Source organism: Balaenoptera physalus, assembly GCF_965194825.1.
Source record: "Balaenoptera physalus genome assembly, chromosome: 1".
Lineage (NCBI taxonomy): Eukaryota > Metazoa > Chordata > Mammalia > Artiodactyla > Balaenopteridae > Balaenoptera > Balaenoptera physalus.
Genome location: NC_138882.1, coordinates 43,405,401 through 43,424,081, shown reverse-complemented (window position 1 = coordinate 43,424,081; position 18,681 = coordinate 43,405,401). Strand labels below are relative to the sequence as shown.

The window sequence follows — 18,681 nt, the reverse complement described above, 5'->3', positions numbered from 1 at the left end:
ATGAAATCAGAAATGAAAAAGGAGAAGTTATAATCAACACCACAGAAATACAAACGATCATAAGAGACTACTATGAGCAACTACATGGCAATAAGATGGACAACCTAGAAGAAATGGACAAATTCTTAGAAAGGTACAACACCACAAGATTGAACTAGGAAGAAATAGAAAATATGAACAGACCAATTACCAGTAATGAAATTGAATCAGTAGTTTTAAAACTCCCAACAAACAGAAGTCCAGGACCAGATGACTTCACAGGTGAATTATACCAAACATTTAGAGAAGAATTAACACCTATCCTTCTGAAACTATTCCAAAAAACTGCAGAGGAAGGAACACTTCCAAACTCATTCTATGAGGCCAGCATCACCCAGATACCAAAACCAAAGATATCACAAAAAAGAAAATTACAGGCCAATATCACTGATGAACAAAGACGCAAAAATCCTCAACAATATATTAGCACACTGAATCCAACAGTACATTAAAAAGATCATACACCACGATCAAGTGGTATTTATTGATATCTCAGGGATGCAAGGATTTTTCAATATCCATAAGTCAATCATTGTGATACACCACATTAACAAAGTGAATAAAAACCATATGATCATCTCAATAGATGCAGAAAAAGCTTTTGATAAAATTCAACATCAATTTATGATAAAAACTCTCCAGAAAGTGGGCACAGAGGGAACCTACCTCAACATAATAAAGGCTATAAATGACAAACCCATAGCTAATATCATACTCAATGGTGAAAAACTGAAAGCATTTCCTCCAACATCAGGAACAAGACAAAGGTGCCCACTCTTGCCACTTCTATTCAACATAGTTTTGAAGTCCTAGCCACACCAGAGAAGGAAAACAAATAAAATAAAAGGAATCCAAATTGGAAAAGAAGAAGTAAAACTGTCACTGTCTGCAGATGACATGATACTATACATAGACATTCCTAAAGACACCACCAGAAAATTACTAGAGCTCATCAATGAATTTGGGAAAGTAGCAGGATACAAAATTAATATACAGAAATCTGTTGCATTTCTATACACTAACAATGAACTAGCAAAAACAGAATTAAGGAAACAATCCCATTTACCATCACATCAAAAATAATAAAATACCTAGGAATAAACCTACTTAAGGAGGCAAAAGACCTGTACCCTGAAAAGTATGAGATGCAGATGAATGAAATTGAAGACAACAGAAACAGATGAAAAGATATACCATGTTCTTGGATTGGAAAAATCAATATTGTTAAAATGACCATACTACCCAAGGCAATCTACAGATTCAATGCAATCCCTATCAAATTACCAATGGCATTTTTCACAGAACTAGAACAAATAATTTTAAAATTTGTATAGAAACAAAAAAGACCCCAGATTGCCAAAACAATCTTAAGAAGAACAGAGCTGGAGGAATCATGCTCCCTGACTTTAGACTATACTACAAAGCTACAGTAATCAAAACAGTATGGTACTGGCACAAAAACATATAGAGATCAATGGTACATGATAGAAAGCCCAGAAATAAACCCACACACTTTTGGTCAATTAAGAGGCAAGAATATGCAATGGAGAAAGATAGTCTCTTCAATAAGCGGTGCTTGGAAAACTGGGCAGCTACATGTAAGAGATGAAACTAGGACATTCTTTAACACCATTTACAAAAATAAACTCAAAATGGATTAAAGACCTAAATGTAAGGCCAGATACTATAAAAATCCTAGAGGAAAACAAAGGCAGAACACTCTTTTACATAAATCACAGCAATATTTTTTTGGATCGTCTCCTAAAGGAAATAAAAGCAAAAATAAACAAATGGGACCTAATTAAACTTAGAAGCTTTTTATACAGTAAAGGCAACCACTGATAAAACGAAATGACAACCTACTGAATGGAAGAAAACATTTGCAAATGTTAATGACCAATAAGGGATTAATATCCAATATATATAAACAGCTCATACAACTCAAATGTCAAAAAAAAACCCTATTAAAAAATGGGCAGAAGAGCTGGCTTTTTTCCCAAAGGAAATGCAGATGGCCAACAGGCACATGAAAAGATGCTCAACATCGCTAATCATCAGGGAAATGCAAATCAAAACTACACTGAGATATCGCCTCACACCTGTCGGAATGGCTATTATCAAAAATAACACAAATAACAAATGCTGGCGAGGATGTGGAGAAAAAGGAACCCTTGTGCACTGTTGGTAGGAATGTAAATTGTTGCATCCACTGTGGAAAACAGCATGGAGGTTTCGTAAAAAACTAAAAATAGAACTACATTCCACTCCTGGGTATATATCTGAAGAAAACAAAAACTCTAATTTGAAAAGATACATGCACCCCAACGTTCATAGCAGCATTACTTACAATTGCCAAGATGTGGAAGCAACCTAAGTGTCCATCAACAGATGAATGGATAAAGAATATGTGGTACATATATATAATGGAATACTACTCAGCCATAAAAAAGAACAAAATTTTGCCATTTTCAGCAACATGGATGGACTTGGAGGGCATTACGCTTGGTGAAATAAGTTAGACAAAAACAAATACTGTGTGAAATCACTTATATGTGGAATTTAAAAAACACAACAGGGCTTCCCTGGTGGCGCAGTGGTTGAGAATCTGCCTGCCAATGCAGGGGACATGGGTTCGAGCCCTGGTCTGGGAAGATCCCACATGCCACAGAGCAACTGGGCCCGTGAGCCACAACTACTGAGCCTGAGCGTCTGGAGCCTGTGCTCCGCAACAAGAGAGGCCACGATAGTGAAAGGCCCGCGCACCGCGATGAAGAGTGGCCCCCACTCGCCGCAACTGGAGAAAGCCCTCACACAGAAACGAAGACCCAACACAGCCAAAAATAAAAATAATAAATAAATAAATAATAAAAAAAAAATACAACAAACTAATGAATATAACAACAACAACAACAAAAAGCAGACTCAGAGATATAGAGAACCAACTAGTGGTTACCAATGTGGAGAGGGAATGGGGAGGGCAATATAGGGGTAGGGGATTAAGAGGTACAAACTATTAGGTATAAAATAAGCTACAAGCATATATTGTAAAACAGGAAATATAGCCAACATTTTATAATAACTATAAATTGAGTAAAACCTTTAAAAACTGTGAATCACTGTATTGTATATCTATAACTTATATTGTACAGCATCTACTTTAATAGAAAAAAAAAGATGATACTAGACAAAATACCAGTGAACATGGAGAGAAGTCAAGTAGAATGGCAAGAGAATAGGTACACACACTAATTTGTTTTGTCATTCATGGAATGAGTAAATGGACTCAGTTTCTTTGGTTGATGAACAGAAAAAGTAGTCTTACCCTATAGTTTAGACATAAAACTAACCATGAGTAGACAGCCTGTTTATTTCCAAATACTCTATTAGCAGGAAGCAAATTAAAAGAGAGAGAAAAGAAAACTCAAAAGAGCAAAAGATAAATATAAGAAAAACACAAATATGCAATAAAATGACAAAAACAGGATCAAACACATCAATTTCATGTGATTTTACTTTTTACTATCTTTAACAACAAACAGGGAAAACTTGTCAGACTTAACAGTTAAGAAATATATAGAAGAAAAGAGCTCTTTCCTAATAGCTACAGAAAACATAAAATCTAGGAATTAAGAAGAATGTGCAGGACCTGTATAAACATAACTAAACTACTTTAGAGGCAAAATGTAGACAAATTGATAAACTCATAACATTCTTGGATAGAAAGACTCATGAAGAGGTCAGTTCTCTGAGTACCAATGAGTTCAATGCAATTCTAATAAATATTCCAGGAGTACTTTTGCTGGGGGAGTAGGAAAAGGCCATGAGAGGACTTGGCCAAGTGATTCTAAAGTACTTTGTAGGGTTAAACATGGGAGAATGGTCAGAAAAACTCCAGAGAATGCAAAAGGATTAGCTGTAGTAGATACTAAAAGTTCTGCAGTGCAACAATAATTAAAAGTACTTTACTTCTATAGTAGACGGATCAATGGAATGAAACACTGCAGAAATAAACCTAAGTCTTAGGGAAATGATAATGGTATCATTTCAAATCAGCAGGGGAAAAGAAATCATTCCATAACAATGCTGGCATAAGTGGCTAGCAATTTTGAACATTAAAAAGTTTAGAGTACTATTAGATCCCTTAACCATTAAACAATGTATTAAATAAAACGATTCCAGACAGATCAAAGTTGTTTCTTTTCTTCATTCAAAAATGGAAAAATAATCTGCCTTAGTACAAGTGTCATGAAAAATAAAGTTAATGGACAGCCAGGGGAAAATATTTTCAACACATGACAAAGAGCTAATATCCCAATATACATTGAGATCTTAGAAATTATTATGAACGGCATAAATAGCAAAATAGGCAATGGCTGTGAATATCAACTCACAGAAGAAATACAATAATTCCTAAGTATATGAAAAAGTGCCCAACTTCATTAATAAATGCATATAAACAAAATAGTTCACACATTATATTGGCAAAAAAATTTTAAACAATACAGTGTTATGAGGGTAGAGGAAAACAAATACTATAAATATTATATTCTATTGGTACCTGATGCAGTTTTTTAAAAAGGAAATGTGGCCATACTTATTCAAATAAAAAAAAAAGTTTCGGGGGCTTCCCTGGTGGCGCAGTGATTGAGAATCTGCCTGCCAATGCAGGGGACACGGGTTCGAGCCCTGGTCTGGGAAGATCCCACGTGCCGCAGAGCAACTAGGCCCGTGAGCCACAACTACTGAGCCTGCGCGTCTGGAACCTGTGCTCCGCAACAAGAGAGGCCGCGATAGTGAGAGGCCCGTGCACCGCGATGAAGTGTGGCCCCCGCTTGCTGCAACTAGAGAAAGCCCTCGCACAGAAACGAAGACCCACCACAGCTAAAAATAAATAAATAAATTAAAAAAAAAAAAAAAGAACAACATTTCTGAACACTATAGTAAACCCACATTGTTCCCTCACACACACACAGACTGGAAAATTAAGGACTACAGTTTCTAAAGTATTAAAAAAAAAAAAAAGTTTCCATTATTTGATCCTGAAATTCCACTTCTAGGAATCTGTTTCCAAAAATGGTACCCCATGTCAGCAAAGTTATATGTCTAAGACTGTTCACTGTGGTGTCATTTATAATAGCAGCATAGTGGAAAACCCACATGTCCATAAATAAGAGAACGGCTGAGTAGATTATGACATACACATTCCATGCAATGTTCTGCCTCTAAAAAGAATGAAGCAAATCTGTAATGCTGAAATGAAAAGGGTCCCTATTGTTAGGTCAGAGAAGCAGACTACAAAATATGTCAGTACCATTCTGCCTTTGTTTTTCTAAATCTATTTACACAGATATGCTACACGGGCGTGGAAAACACTGGGGCCACATAAGCAAACTATCACAGTGGTTACCTCTGGGTGGTAGGACTGCTGAGAAAGAAGGAACAGCTCACTTTTTCATATAATTTAAATTTATTGAGAAAGTATTATTACCTTTACAAATCTTATAAAACCTAGACAGATGTTGGGCTAAGCTTATTTTAGGCCTAGCTACAGTGTAAATTTGCATTCTGAAAACACTAAGCTCCCCAGAGCCAGGACTATGCCTTCTTCATCTCTATGCACTTGGAGCATGTTTTGCATATAGTAGGTGTTCAGTAAACATCTTAACACACTTCACTGAACAAGAGAAGGCATTCTACCTGCTGAATCCGCCGTGTGCAGTTAACTGCGAGTGAGAGATGTGTGTGGGTGTCTGTAGATGAGGAAGGAAGGGTAACAGACCAGATTCACAGCTGCTTCCAAGCTGTTTGCAGATCATGAATCTGAAAGAAAGCTGAGTGTAAACTCCATCAGGCTTTAATTATTACCTAATGGGGAGGTTCCTCTCTTTGGATCAGAAGAAACTTCATCCAAGAAACATCCCTGCGCCGTGGTGCTCAGGGCTGTGCCCCTCTCTGAAGCAGCTGCTGAGAAATTCGCAGGCTGCTGTGGTCCAGGCTGTGGCGAAGCTGGATTCCCTGCCGTGCAGGGAGAGATCAGCGTTTGCTGAACAACATGGAGTCGGTAAGGAAAAAATGTTTTTCCTGCTCAGGCTTACCCCGGAGTATTTCCAAACAAGGAGAGTACTGCACAGAATCATTATGCACTGAAGGGATACCAGACACTGGACAGAAAAACTGAAACTGATGCATTCTCCTGCCAGGGAGGGGCGCCCATATCACTCAACTGCTCCCAGCTACTGATACCTTTCTTCCCTCTTGCACCTTCTCAGTCCTGGGTCTTGCTGTCCTCCACGGGCACTGTACAGGGAAAGCAGCTGCAGGCTAAGGAGGCCGCAGAGCCCACTCCTGGGGGTGGGCGTGCCGGGGCTCCCTGCCTGATGCAGAACAGGTGCAACATCCGTGCCAAGACCCGGCTCCATCACCACTTCGACATCCCCCCCCCATGACCGACAGAGGAAAACACAAACTTCATATACTATTACCTTTTTTAATTCTCTTTCATAATTCATGTATGTTTAGAACATTACAGTAGGCACGAAGGGAAAAATAACTGCATTTTTAAATGCAATCTGTCCAAAGTATATTATAATATATGAAACCATGCCGTTATCTTTTAGGGGAAAAAAGCATTCAAAAATTAATTTGATGTTAAGGTTAAAGATTAAGACCAACATCCAAGTAAGCCATTTGTAAGGTTAAGTGCAAGTCGTGTTTTCATTCCGATGAGTTTACAGAGATGCTGGCATGACGTGTATGATTTGAAACAGTCAAATCCTCGAAGGTTTCTGCACTTGGATTTAAGTAAAAACTAAAGTGTCAGCGTAGTTTCAGTGGCTTTCAATTTCCTGTTTGATCTCAGAAATGTATGGGTGGTCTTTGCCATGAGCTACTTCCATGATGGCAATGGCCTAGGAGAGAGAGAACAGGGGTTGAGAGCCTGAAGCCAGTCCCCTTGCCCCTCCCCCGGGGTTAACTTTAATTCAGGCTGGACCTCTCTGCTTGAAGGCATAGGATGCAAACTGGCTTTCAGAGCCTGTGTTAGCCTCCAGAGTCTGGCTTTTTTTTAAAAAAAGAAAAAAGGACAAGATTCTCTCACATCCAACTAGTCACCCAGTCTCGACTGCTGAGGAAAACATTCTTCAGTAGCTGAAGAAATGATAGAGAAATTGATTTAGGGACAAACCTTTTTGATTTTAGTTCATATTACTAATGTGTAAGACATGACTAAACTGTTCTTCCCTTTCAAAAAGTGCATGCTTACATCTTTATACATATTCTTTAAAATCTTAAAAATAGGCACAAGTTTCATGTGAGGAATCCAGGGAGCACATATTTAATAAGGTTTCTTTAAGTGCAAGAGTTTCCAGTGGCTCCATTACTTTCTAGCTGTGTGACCTTGGGCAATTTACTTAACTACTCTGTGCCTCACTTTCCTCATCTGTAAAATAGGAATAATACATACCTCTCAGAGTTGTTGATACACATAAAGTGTTTAGAATAGTGCCTGGCATATAGGAATTACATATCTAATGTATTCCATAATAATTTATTTTGCTCTTTTGTATTCAACTGTATTCTTCACAGATCGAAAAACTTAAATTATTCCCACGTCCCCCAAACAGGGAATTTTTGATGGCCTGTGACTCTGACGGGCCTTCCCTTCTATTCTACCATTCTATTCCTAGATCTCAAACCAACAGGAGTGCAAGCCTTCAGGAATCTCCTGGTTTAAATGTCTCTCCTTGCCCTCTGCATTCACGTCAGGACTCGTGTTCCTTCCTCAGATCTACTCTATCCTTCAGTGATCAGCAATTAGTTACTTAACAGCACTCTACCGTTGAGACCTAACTGGTTAATTTTTTTCCAACCTCACCAAGGCAATAAATGTCATCTTAGAAGACAAATTCCACAGTTTAAAAACAGAAAATTTTATTCTTAACTCCCACTTCTAGGCTGGCTCAGCCCTGGCCCTTCCATTTGGGATGTCGGACCTTACTCCATCTTTCTGTATACTGTATTGGGAAGATTTGGGGAATCTGGAGAATTAGGCATCCAGGCCTAGTCCACGGCCCCAACTTTCACAAAGATTCTCTTAACAGGTGTAAACAGACTGTCCCAAAGGTTATATTTTAACAACTTTTGTCTTCTACATAAATAATAATTGTCCCAAAGATTGTATTTTATCAACTGTTGATTCCTATATAAACAGCAATGAGAACCAATACTTGGCATAGTGGCTGTGCTTCTGTGAGTGGCAGGGCCTGGCCCCTGGCCCACTGGCAGGTCCTGGCACATAACCATACTCAATGAACGCTGACAATGATTATTAAGCCTATTTTAGAAACTGCAAATGGATAATCCTCAGGCTGAGGGCCTCTCCAGACCCAACTGCCTTGATTTCACCACAATCAGGCATCACGAATCTGTAAATCCTAAAGGGCAGAAATTTGGAGAATTCCCTCACTACGGTCTCCTGACCTATCCATGGCCTCTTTTTAATTTTTTCTTTCTTTTTATCGGTAATAGTGGACCAGAAAAGACATTTTAATAATGCCAGCCTCGTATCATGATCACATACTTATAGCACTTCCATGGCTTCCCAGGGGACAAAGGGCAGTACCCCTTTCCCCACAGCCGTGAACCTGTAACCACAATGTGGACACCCCTTTCCCAACAGAAGGGTCAGGATGCAAACTTGCCAAAGGCTCAGTTACTTACCACCCTGCCCCCTGCCGAATCCACCCCCTCCCACTCCTATGGCCGGAGGGCGGCCAAGGGCTAGTCTTTCTCTACGACCCCGTCAGTCACCCGAGTCCTGCAGGAAGGGAAGTGTGAGGAGTCCGTCAGGCACTGGGCGTCCTAACCTCCCATCACACACATACCTTCTTCAGAGCTCTCTCCCCAGCAGGTTTGTTTTCCAGGCCCATGTACAATCTTCCCAGCTTCAGCCACATGGAGGCCACGTTGAGGGAGTACAGAGGATAGTGCTTACTGGAAGAAGAGAAGAGACAACAGGCCACCTTGTCAACGGCTGCCGGGAGCCCACAGGCCGGGTGCAGTGAGCTGTGGTCGCCCAGTTGACGGCCACACTCTCCACAGCAGGCAGGCTCCTCCAGACCCCGGCAGGTGCTGGGTGGAGGGCATGGATGGTTCAACCCTGTCTACCCATTGTGGATGCACTTCATTTTATGCAGTTCGTGTGTTTCTGAAAAACCACATAAAAACTACAGGGGAGATCCTATGGAGAAACATGTATAAACACAGCATTCGGTCCCAGCCCCAGATTTTTGTCTTTTAGGTGCACGCATTGCAGGGCATTGGGAAAATCCCCTTTTTATGAGGACAACAGGCCTAGCCCCTCATATTAAAAAGATAGTATACTTAGAGATACAAACATACCAATGTCTCAAGACCTTGGCTTTCTGTCACACTCTATGATATCAGTTGGTTTGGCAAAATTATAAGCTCTCTGAAGTCAGGTACACACCTCCTACTTCTTCTAGATATTCCTTCTCTATTGCCCAGGAGAAGGCTTTGTAGACAGCAGGTGTTCTCTCTGGTTTTAACTGAAGGCTGACTGATGGGGCCTGCCTAGGAAGGAGCCATCTCCCTAGGAACAGAGACCAGGAGGCAGCTGGTGTGTGTGCGTGTGTGTGTGTGTACACACACGTGTGTGTGTTCGAGGTGTTTATTTACAGGCTGATCTGTTCTACCTGCTCTATCCTCAAAGTCCATCCAAAACAGACACATTCTAGCTGTATTCCTAGGCAGCGGGCAGCTCGCTGCCCAGAGGGATCCCTAGAGCCAGCAACCAAGAGAAGGCCAGGGCTGGGCCCCCCGGAAGAGCTCCCTAAGCTAACAGAGGGTCCAGCACAGCAAGCCCTGCTGGGAGGGCAACCACAAGGCCAACATTCACTCTCATTCTCTGTCTCTCTCCCTACAGATCTACAGAGGGAAGTGTACATGGCCCGATCTACAGAGGGAAGTGTACATGGCCCAGAGGACTTCCTCACCCGCCTCAGGAAGAAGGATAGGCTTTGAGATTATCCCTAAAGTGTCAAATTCTGTTTCCAGGAGCAGATTTTAGGAGCTGGCTTCCCCCATGGGCTCCCCCTGCTGGCTAATCAGGGCACTGTGCGGTAAGTGGAGGGCCGACTGGGCAGTGGAAATTCAGACTGGACGTAAACTTTACAGTCCCCAATCTTAGAACTTGAAGAAGTACTGAGGGCTTCTCAAAAGCCCTCAGGGTGCTTCTGGAACACAGAGATTTCAAGTCCAATACCCAGAGATTCTGATCCACTTGGTCCTGGAGAGGACCCTGTAAATGCATAATGTCAATGTGTTTAACAGACGCCCCAGTGATCTGATCTAGGCCAGCCAGGCCCTGAAGTGGCTACTCAGAGCCTCCTTCTGTCACCCACTTTAAGGTTTACTAACCCTCTCGACATGGGAACTTCCCCACGGTTAACATTCATTATTACTACGAGTTAAAATCCCACTTATTTTATTCAAATCTAGGGGAGGATATTAAATAACCACAGACAACACACCGGTCCCAGAGTTTCCCCATTTGCAAAACTGATGCTGCACCCTGAAAAAAGCAAAAGAAGGGGACAGAAAAGCAGGGTTTCTGAGACCACCACTAATGGATTACTAAGTGCCATTTAACTTGCAAGGCATGGGAGGGAAACGAAACAAACCGGTGGCTTTTTTTTTTGTTTGTTTGTTTCCTTTTCTTTTTTTTTTTTTTTTTTAACCTTTTTTTTGGGTTTATTTATTTATTTATTTATCTATCTATGGCTGTGTTGGGTCTTCGTTTCTGTGCGAGGGCCTTCTCTAGCTGCGGCAAGTGGGGGCCACTCTTCAACGCGGTGCGTGGGCCTCTCGTTATCGCGGCCTCTCTTGTTGCGGGGCACAGGCTCCAGACGCGCAGGCTCAGTAATTGTGGCTCACGGGCCCAGTTGCTCCGCGGCATGGGGGATCTTCCCAGACCAGGGCTCGAACCCGTGTCCCCTGCATTGGCAGGCAGATTCTCAACCACTGCGCCACCAGGGAAGCCCCAAACCGGTGGCTTTTTAATACTGGTCTGAATTAACTACTGTGGACGGAGCACCCTGGACGGGTCCTGGGAGGGATCCTGCCCCAGCAACCCCTGCGGCACCTCAACCTGCCTCCCCGGGTGCCTCTTCTGGGTGGTGGAGGGCACAGGCCGGGCCCAGTGGAAGCACCCTGCGCCTGCACCTCCAGATGTGTACGGAGGAGAGAAAGCTGCTCCTGGCATGCTCCAACATGACAGCGTCAAGACGGAACAGCCAAGGGACCATTCTGAATCACCCACTTCCATTCTGTGCTAAGATGATGGGAAGAGCCACTGCGATCACCTGTAGGGCTGGATGATTTTCCGTCCGTACCGCAGGGCTCCCTCCCAGTCCTGCATGTACAAGCAGACGCCCATGGCCTGGTACATCATGTGCAGCATGTACACGTTACTGTCCTCAAACACGCAGCTCATCTTCTCCTGGCTGAGCTCGCAGATCTCCAGCAGCTCACTAGGGGGTGCTCTGGAGTCAAGGAAAGGACAGGCCTGGCAGATCAGCCAGGAGGCTTCCCAAGGCCCCAGGGGCAAGGAGTTAAACTATTTTGTTCACTCCACCCCTACCTTCACCCTCCGAAAAAGTAAATTACAGAAAGCCGGGCAAAGGTGAAAGGAGTCATATTTTTCTGGAGGAAAAAGACTAGGAAAAACTGGAGACCTCAGCTGTTAAACACAAAGAAGTTTAGCCACAGGGAACAGAGCCTCCTTTCAGCTGTAAACAATGTTGATTAGAATCAAAAATTTTCAATTTTCTAGTTAAATTTAAATCCTCACCCAAGCTGAGAACTTTTGCTAAAGTTCTTAAGGAAAAAGTCCCCACCATGGGAACGTTCTTTTTTACACTCAGAAAAAAAAGTGCCTTTCTCCCATTTCCTGTCACTGGTTTTCTTCTTTTCTTCAGTACGAATCTAATGCCTTTTCAACACCCAAGAAAATGCTATACCGTAGCGATTGTGCTAGCAGACCTGGGGCAAAACCTGGCTCTGCCCTGGTGAACGGTGTCCCTTGGGCAAGTTACTTGCTATCTATGAGCCTGTTTCCATCTGTTACACAGCAAAGCCCTTGGTGAGGTGCCTTGCCCAAAGGAAGATACCCAGTCAGTGAGGGTCTTCAAGGAACTGTTCTGCAGTTTTAGACAATAAAAGTCTTCCACAAGGATGCGCTCCTGAGCAAACTAGTCAAACGAGGAGAAATGGATAAGGTCAACATCATGAAATGCTGATGTAGTTGACTCCAAGTGATGGATGGCGAGTAAGTCTTTAAACATTTACCAGGACACATCCTTCCTCCAATATTCAGAATCTGAAACCCGTTCTTCTCCTGTTCCCCGTGCCCAACTCCCCAACACCCCCTGTAAGGGAGGGATGGTTGTAAAGGATATATTTGTAGTGCTTGGCCCGCCGGAACTCCTCAATGACATTGCGTGCGTATCTGACCATGTCACGGATGGCTTCTGCCTTTGGGGGGTCACTGAGCTTCCGGATTTCCACCTTGGCCTTATCCTGAGGGAAATGCCCACAGGTTACTTCCCATGGAAACCATACTGATGGGGAGACCTCTCAAATAGCATGTTTTCCCATGCAGAGGTAGAGGCTTACCCATTCTAAAGTTACAAAAGAATGAAAGGGAATCAGGCAGGGGATCTAAGAGAAGTTCAATACTCATTACTTTTTTACAAAAAAATTAATTTTCTAGACCCTCCTTATCCAGGCAAGACACCGAGAATATGTTTGCTGGGGGCAGATATGTGTGTTCAGACATCTGTGAAATCAAGAGAATAGAATAAGGAGGGGTGGCACTGACAAAATAATTTGCACAGTGCCAGAGAAAATTCTTCAGATTCTGGTGAATAGGTGGGAAAGCTTGAACATGTTTCTCATGTGCTTTTTCCCTTCCCTCTCTTTTGAGCAGCCATTTCTTTTCAAGACATAGCAATTTGGCAAATCCTTCTCTTACTTGAACAATGTGATGGAAATGTTTTAATCAGCTGCGAGAATCAGGTTTGAACAAAGATCTGGTCTAACTGGATTCCCCTGGGGCTATGCTAGTAAGGCGGGTTTAAAGCCTCAAAAATACGACAGGAGGAGACGCCCCAAGTCAGACAGGGGCGCTCGCTTGGCACGGAGGCCCTGAGAGAGAGAGCACAGTCGGCACTTGTGCTGGGTTGGGGAGTTTACCTTGTCTTTGGTGGTGCACTCCTGGCACTCACAGGTGAAGAAATAAGAATCTCTTAACCGGTCATTCCTGTCTTCTGTCGGGTACAGGAGGTCAATGTAGCTGGTAAAAACCTAAGGGGGTCCAAAAAGTTGATGCTGCAGATTGCTACAGGCCAACTCACGCCTTATCCTGCCTGTCGCTCTGCAAACATTCCTGATGGTGACCGTGCAGGCGGACAGGAGGGCCAGAGCTCAGGATACAGTCTTTACCTTAACACACCAAATTCCTTAAACTGAGCGTCCGCTTGTGTTGTTCACCTCCTTGTGGTGGAGAGAAAGGGCTTCTCTACCCATCTCCTACACAATCAAGGAATCCCTAAAACGGTAATTTGGAAGGTTGAAAGCATCCTGCTTCCTTCCTCCCCAGAGAGCAAGCTGTGACTCTGGCCCAGCAGTAGATGCCCTTGTCTTGTGCATAGAAGCAAAGGCCATGATGGGCAAAGAGCTTACTCATCCTTGGGATTGGCCCTGCACTATCTCTTCCTGGTCTTTGTTTAGCCTCTTTGATCTCACAACCTGGGACAGCCTAGATGCACTGCTGGGTGGGTGCAGGGGGAACATGAACACACACACGGCATGTTTCCCTTTACCCTGCCATCAGCCGGCAATGGAGCAGGAAGCTCGGCTCAGCAGGCCGGGACAGGCCAGCACAGGGAGGATGCAGCTCCTGGGCCACCAGCAAGCTGCTGCCTTACCCAGCCGGGCCAGAGTACTTGGAAGAGTCATACCTTTGGGCTCATCAAGTTCTCCCGTCCTTGCTTTTTTCTAACGGGCTCTATAACTGAGACTTGGAGCATATGGAGGAGGCCGGCATTTAACTGTCCATTATCTACTCACTGGGATGGCACTCGCTGCTCATCCCACACCATCAGGCAAACGTCTGACTGAACAGATGGATGTCCCAAAGCCGTCACTGTGCCAGTAACCTCGGGCGCTGGCAGGCAGGCGAGGGTGGGGGACCCACACAGGCTAGGTGCTTGCAGGTGCCCTGAGCTCTCCTCAGTGCAACAGGCAGTAACAGAAACCCTGTGGCTCATCTGACACCCCAGGGAGTGGCTTTTTCCCCTTTGTAGGGCAGGTAACCCCCAAAACAGTGACTTGCCCAAAAGGAGGAGATTGCATTTCTGATTTGTGACAGCAGGAGGGCAAAACAACAGGAGCAAGCCTTGCCCTGCCCCAGTGGCCAGAGCCTGCCTCATCTCTTTGAAATGACTGATGGGCACATGGTGCAACAGACAGAAGGGCCCAGAAGATGGCGACAAAGGCCGCTCGTGGCCCAGACACAGCCAGTCCAGGTGACAAACTGCTCCAGGCAGCCCCAAGCATGGGTCCTGGTGACTTAGGTTCCTACTGACTGCAATCGGCTGTTTTAACAAAAGAGGCACTGGGCAGCCTCCACAAGACATTCGGAAACCAAGATACCCTGACTCAAAACAAGATGCCTTCCTCAGGAAGAATTCCACAAAGGGTGGAAAGTCTGATCTGTACCTGGGGCGTGGGGCTCTCAGTTTAGCTGTGGATTAGTTAATAACGTCCCGAGAAACCGAGGCCCATATCATTTCACACACTAATCATGATATTTAAACAATTCTAAATATCCAGACATGCAACTTAAAAAATAGCATTAGAGATTATTTAAACTGAAATGTACCTAAAGTGGGTGATTACATTCCCTAAAAATTCATGTGTCTTGCTAGGGATATTAGGATTTACTTTAAGAAAGTATAGCATACATCTGGCAAGGCCTGGCCAGAGTTCTCAAGGCACCTGACATGGTAGTCATGGACCCACAGCACAGGAAAGGAGAAGGGAATCGCTGACCAGATTCGCTCCATATCCCTAAGTTAGGGAGGGAAGCTAATGGTGGCCCTTGGCCACAGACTGCCTCTCTGTCCCATCAGTGTGTACACCTGGCCATCAGCATTCCATTCCTAGAAAGTGAACCCTCCCAAGTTCAGATGTGGAACTGATACGACGTGAACCGTTGATGTCACTTGGAGTTGTAACTCGTTAGCTACTGCTGGGTTGCTTTTCTCTTTGCGGGCCAGGGGGGGAACAGGCCAAAATTCATGAATCAGAAACAAACTCAAACCCAATTATTTGGAAATGGGAATACACAGACTCTAAGATGGCATTTTGGTCATTTTGGCAGTCTCATTTTTCTATAAATCTTTGTGAGCAAACTTACTCGAATTTATTCATCCCTGGTTTCTTTTTCTTGGCCACAGATGGGCATGGCGAGCGCCAAATGGAAGCCGAAAGTTTGGATCATGCCACAGGTCTGATCCTGAACCCTGGAGGGACTGAGGATGGTACCCACCACCACGGCTGCCCTCGGCCATGCACTCACCTCCTCTCCTGGGTGGATTTCCTGTACAGCTCTGACTTCTGCCAGGGTCCCCTTGTAGGTCACAATGACATTGGGGCAACAACTATGATTCATCAGTGCAACACTGTCAATCAGAAGAGAAAACCCAATGTTCTCAGGAAGGCAGGCGGACTGTTAGGTAACTCCTTGGCCACTTACTTGCTAAGTTACAGAAACTGGATCTTTGTAGGACATTAAAAAAAAAAAAAAAAAATCTAACAGGTGGCCATCAGAGTCTAAGAGGTTGTTGTGCATGCAATTATGACAATATCTAACATCTTAAATTTGAACAGTACTGAAAAGTGAAATCTGCAATCCAAAACGGTGATATCTAAGCCAAAAACAAAACAAAAAATACCCCCCACACAACGATAAAAACAGCAACAACAACAAATTCCTTCCTGTTAGATGCAGGACTCAAAACTCAACACCTACAGTGAACTGCCTCTCCACTGGACACCGTACAAGGCAAATGGGCTGTCACTGCCAGGCAGCTTTTTATATCAGAGTGATGATTTCTAACATGCCGTCTTCAGATGCTGAGAAATCGCCACCGCGGGAGATGCCGGCTTCCTGAGTGAGGGTGTGTGATCCCCTGAGAGACCTGGAGGAGCCCGTCTGAGTCTCTGCACCTCAATTTCCTCATCTGGAAAATTGGGACATTGCTGCTCCTGCTGCTTGCGGTCTGCTTTACAGGGACGGCGAGGACAGAGAGAGTCGCCTATGCGAGGGCTTTGAGCTTTCTGATTATATCAAGGTCAAAGTTCTGAGAACAGAAATTTCTAAACTACAGGGGAAAAGTGCTTGATCTCTGAAAATGCTGCCTTGGAAATCACAATGCTGATATGATTTCTGCCAAAGGGATTTTTTTCCCTCCAATTAAAACTGCCTGGATCCAAACTGGGGCTCAGATGGGCACTCACATCCCTGTGCATCATGGCTCTGGTGGCCGGTGTGACTTGCCTGACCCTCAATGACCAAAACCCCTTCTCCTGTTTGCTCCACGATCACAAAAAAGCAAGGGGGTTGGAGAGCCTGATGCAGAGGAGCTGCCCCCAGATTGTCGTGTACCAGGGGAGCGGCTGCTAGAGGTCTGGGTGAAGGGGGTTGCTGCCACGGGCAGGGCCATGCGGCGGCTTCTCTGTCTTGTCCGTGGGGAGGGTCACCTCCACCCTGCTTCCCGGCAAGTCATGCACAGGGAATCAGGCCCTAGGAAATCTGATAAAGAAAGGCACCAGAGGTTGTTCTTAGTGGAAGAGCAGGTTTCTAGAACTATTTTGCAGAAGTATTAAGTAACTCATTTCAAGACAGACTCCTGGCGATCTTTCTCATGAAGGCAGGGGAGCTGCCCGAAGGCAGGACATCTATCACAACTCACGCTCTTGGTACCGCCGTTCTCTCGGCAACTGCTGGACAGGGTGAAACCTCAAGCACCACCACTCTTAGCCTTGCTTTCGACCTTTCACGTACCAAGGGCAGACATTCCAGAGCTCATTTCAGGGCTGAAGATGTCAAGATGAGCCTTCTAAAGAGGGTCTAATCACCTTTCTCTTTTTCTCATTCCTTTTCCCAAGGGCAAAGGTCCCAAAGAACCTATCCCCAAACCACTTCTTTCCTCACCATCAGAATTCAAACTGCGGATGACACCATTTTGGCCACAGAAACAGTAATACTACTATGGGAATAAACATTTTGTTTCTCTGGTTCAAGAAAGCCTGTGACAGCTGATCAGGGGACATGGACCTGAACAGATTCTTCTCTTTCAGACCCGTACGATGCACAGAGCTGGGCAGCAACAGACAGGGCTCACGTGCCATCCACGGCCAAAGCGTGGGTGTTAAGGGTTTCCTGCGATCGCTTCAACCTAGAGGCACAGGCTCCTGTAGTTTATATTAAGCAACATCCCTTTAGATGAAACTAATCTACAATGTGGAGGAACTCAAGACAGGGGATGCAGGAAGGGCTCCTTTGCTCCATCTGTGAAGCCAGGGCTTGATGTCAGGGGACTGACGCATTTGGAGACTATCCTGTCCATCAAATAGATAACGGCAAAGCCATGCTTGGCAGTCCATGACAATCACAGCTATAATGATCTCCGTTGCTCAACTGGCTGGCCTTTCTTGAATTTCTTGAGTATTCCTAACATAAAGAAAAATCCTATAGTTCTTTGAAATTTTTCCCTAGTTCACTACTTTAGCATATTCTCCCTCCAAAATGTGCTGTTTCTATACTGGTATTTTTCAAAAAGGACAGATGGGCAAGAAGCTTACATAGTCTCTACATAAGTCTACAGCCAATTCTTGGCAATTAATGTTTTCCTTTGAGTGGAAGAAACCCAAAGATTCCCAGAACCACAGACATGCAAAAAGCAAATTTCTCAGCAGGGCCTGGGCTGTTCCTTCTATGCACACTCTAAAATATTCTTTAATAACAACTCTCTACCTAGCAGGACTTAACAAGCAACTGTTGTCTTAACTACTACCTTCAGATCCTTAAATGCAGGGGAAATATTTTGAGATCTGGCATAATTAAAAAGGGGACTTAATTCACTTGGAGTTTCATGTCTGCCACATGCAGTTAGGGAGGTTATTTAAAAATCAAAAAAAAATTCAAATTAGTGATAAATAAGTAAAAAGAAAAGAAACGAAGTCACACTCAGCCTACTCAGGAAATATTGCTGATCCCAGATGAGAAAGTTCTTCATCTTCAATTGTGAAGCCATTACAGTTAACCTGCAGTGAGAAAGGAGGGGGAGAGAGAAAGAAAAAAAAAAAATGAGCTAAAGCTTCTCTCTGGATAGAAATCATTTCTTTAATTTTGACCTTTAACAAATTAACTAGGAAGATGCTTGGTTTAGTGATTTGAAAACCTTTCTTCTGGCCAAGGTATCTTATGTTCAAACACAGCTTACAGATCAGTCTCATGTGTAAACAAATATAAGCAGAACTGTCAGGGCTGAAGCA

At 43.8% G+C, this 18,681-nt stretch overlaps 1 protein-coding gene across 2 annotated transcripts in view; it reads right to left on the bottom strand.

The window, feature by feature from the left end:
* Positions 1 to 6,512: 6,512 nt before the first annotated feature.
* Positions 6,513 to 18,681, bottom strand: part of SMYD2 (SET and MYND domain containing 2) — a 50,807-nt gene continuing 38,638 nt past the window's right edge. For both annotated transcript variants that reach the window (XM_082471887.1, XM_082471886.1), the window contains 7 exons: positions 18,383 to 18,450; positions 15,701 to 15,803; positions 13,312 to 13,422; positions 12,516 to 12,636; positions 11,421 to 11,595; positions 8,922 to 9,030; positions 6,513 to 6,947 (listed from right to left, as the gene is read on the bottom strand). In XM_082471887.1, coding sequence (XP_082328013.1) covers positions 6,867 to 6,947; positions 8,922 to 9,030; positions 11,421 to 11,595; positions 12,516 to 12,636; positions 13,312 to 13,422; positions 15,701 to 15,803; positions 18,383 to 18,450 — 768 coding nt within the window. In that variant the 3' untranslated portion in view covers positions 6,513 to 6,866. The remainder of the gene's footprint in view (positions 6,948 to 8,921; positions 9,031 to 11,420; positions 11,596 to 12,515; positions 12,637 to 13,311; positions 13,423 to 15,700; positions 15,804 to 18,382; positions 18,451 to 18,681) is intronic.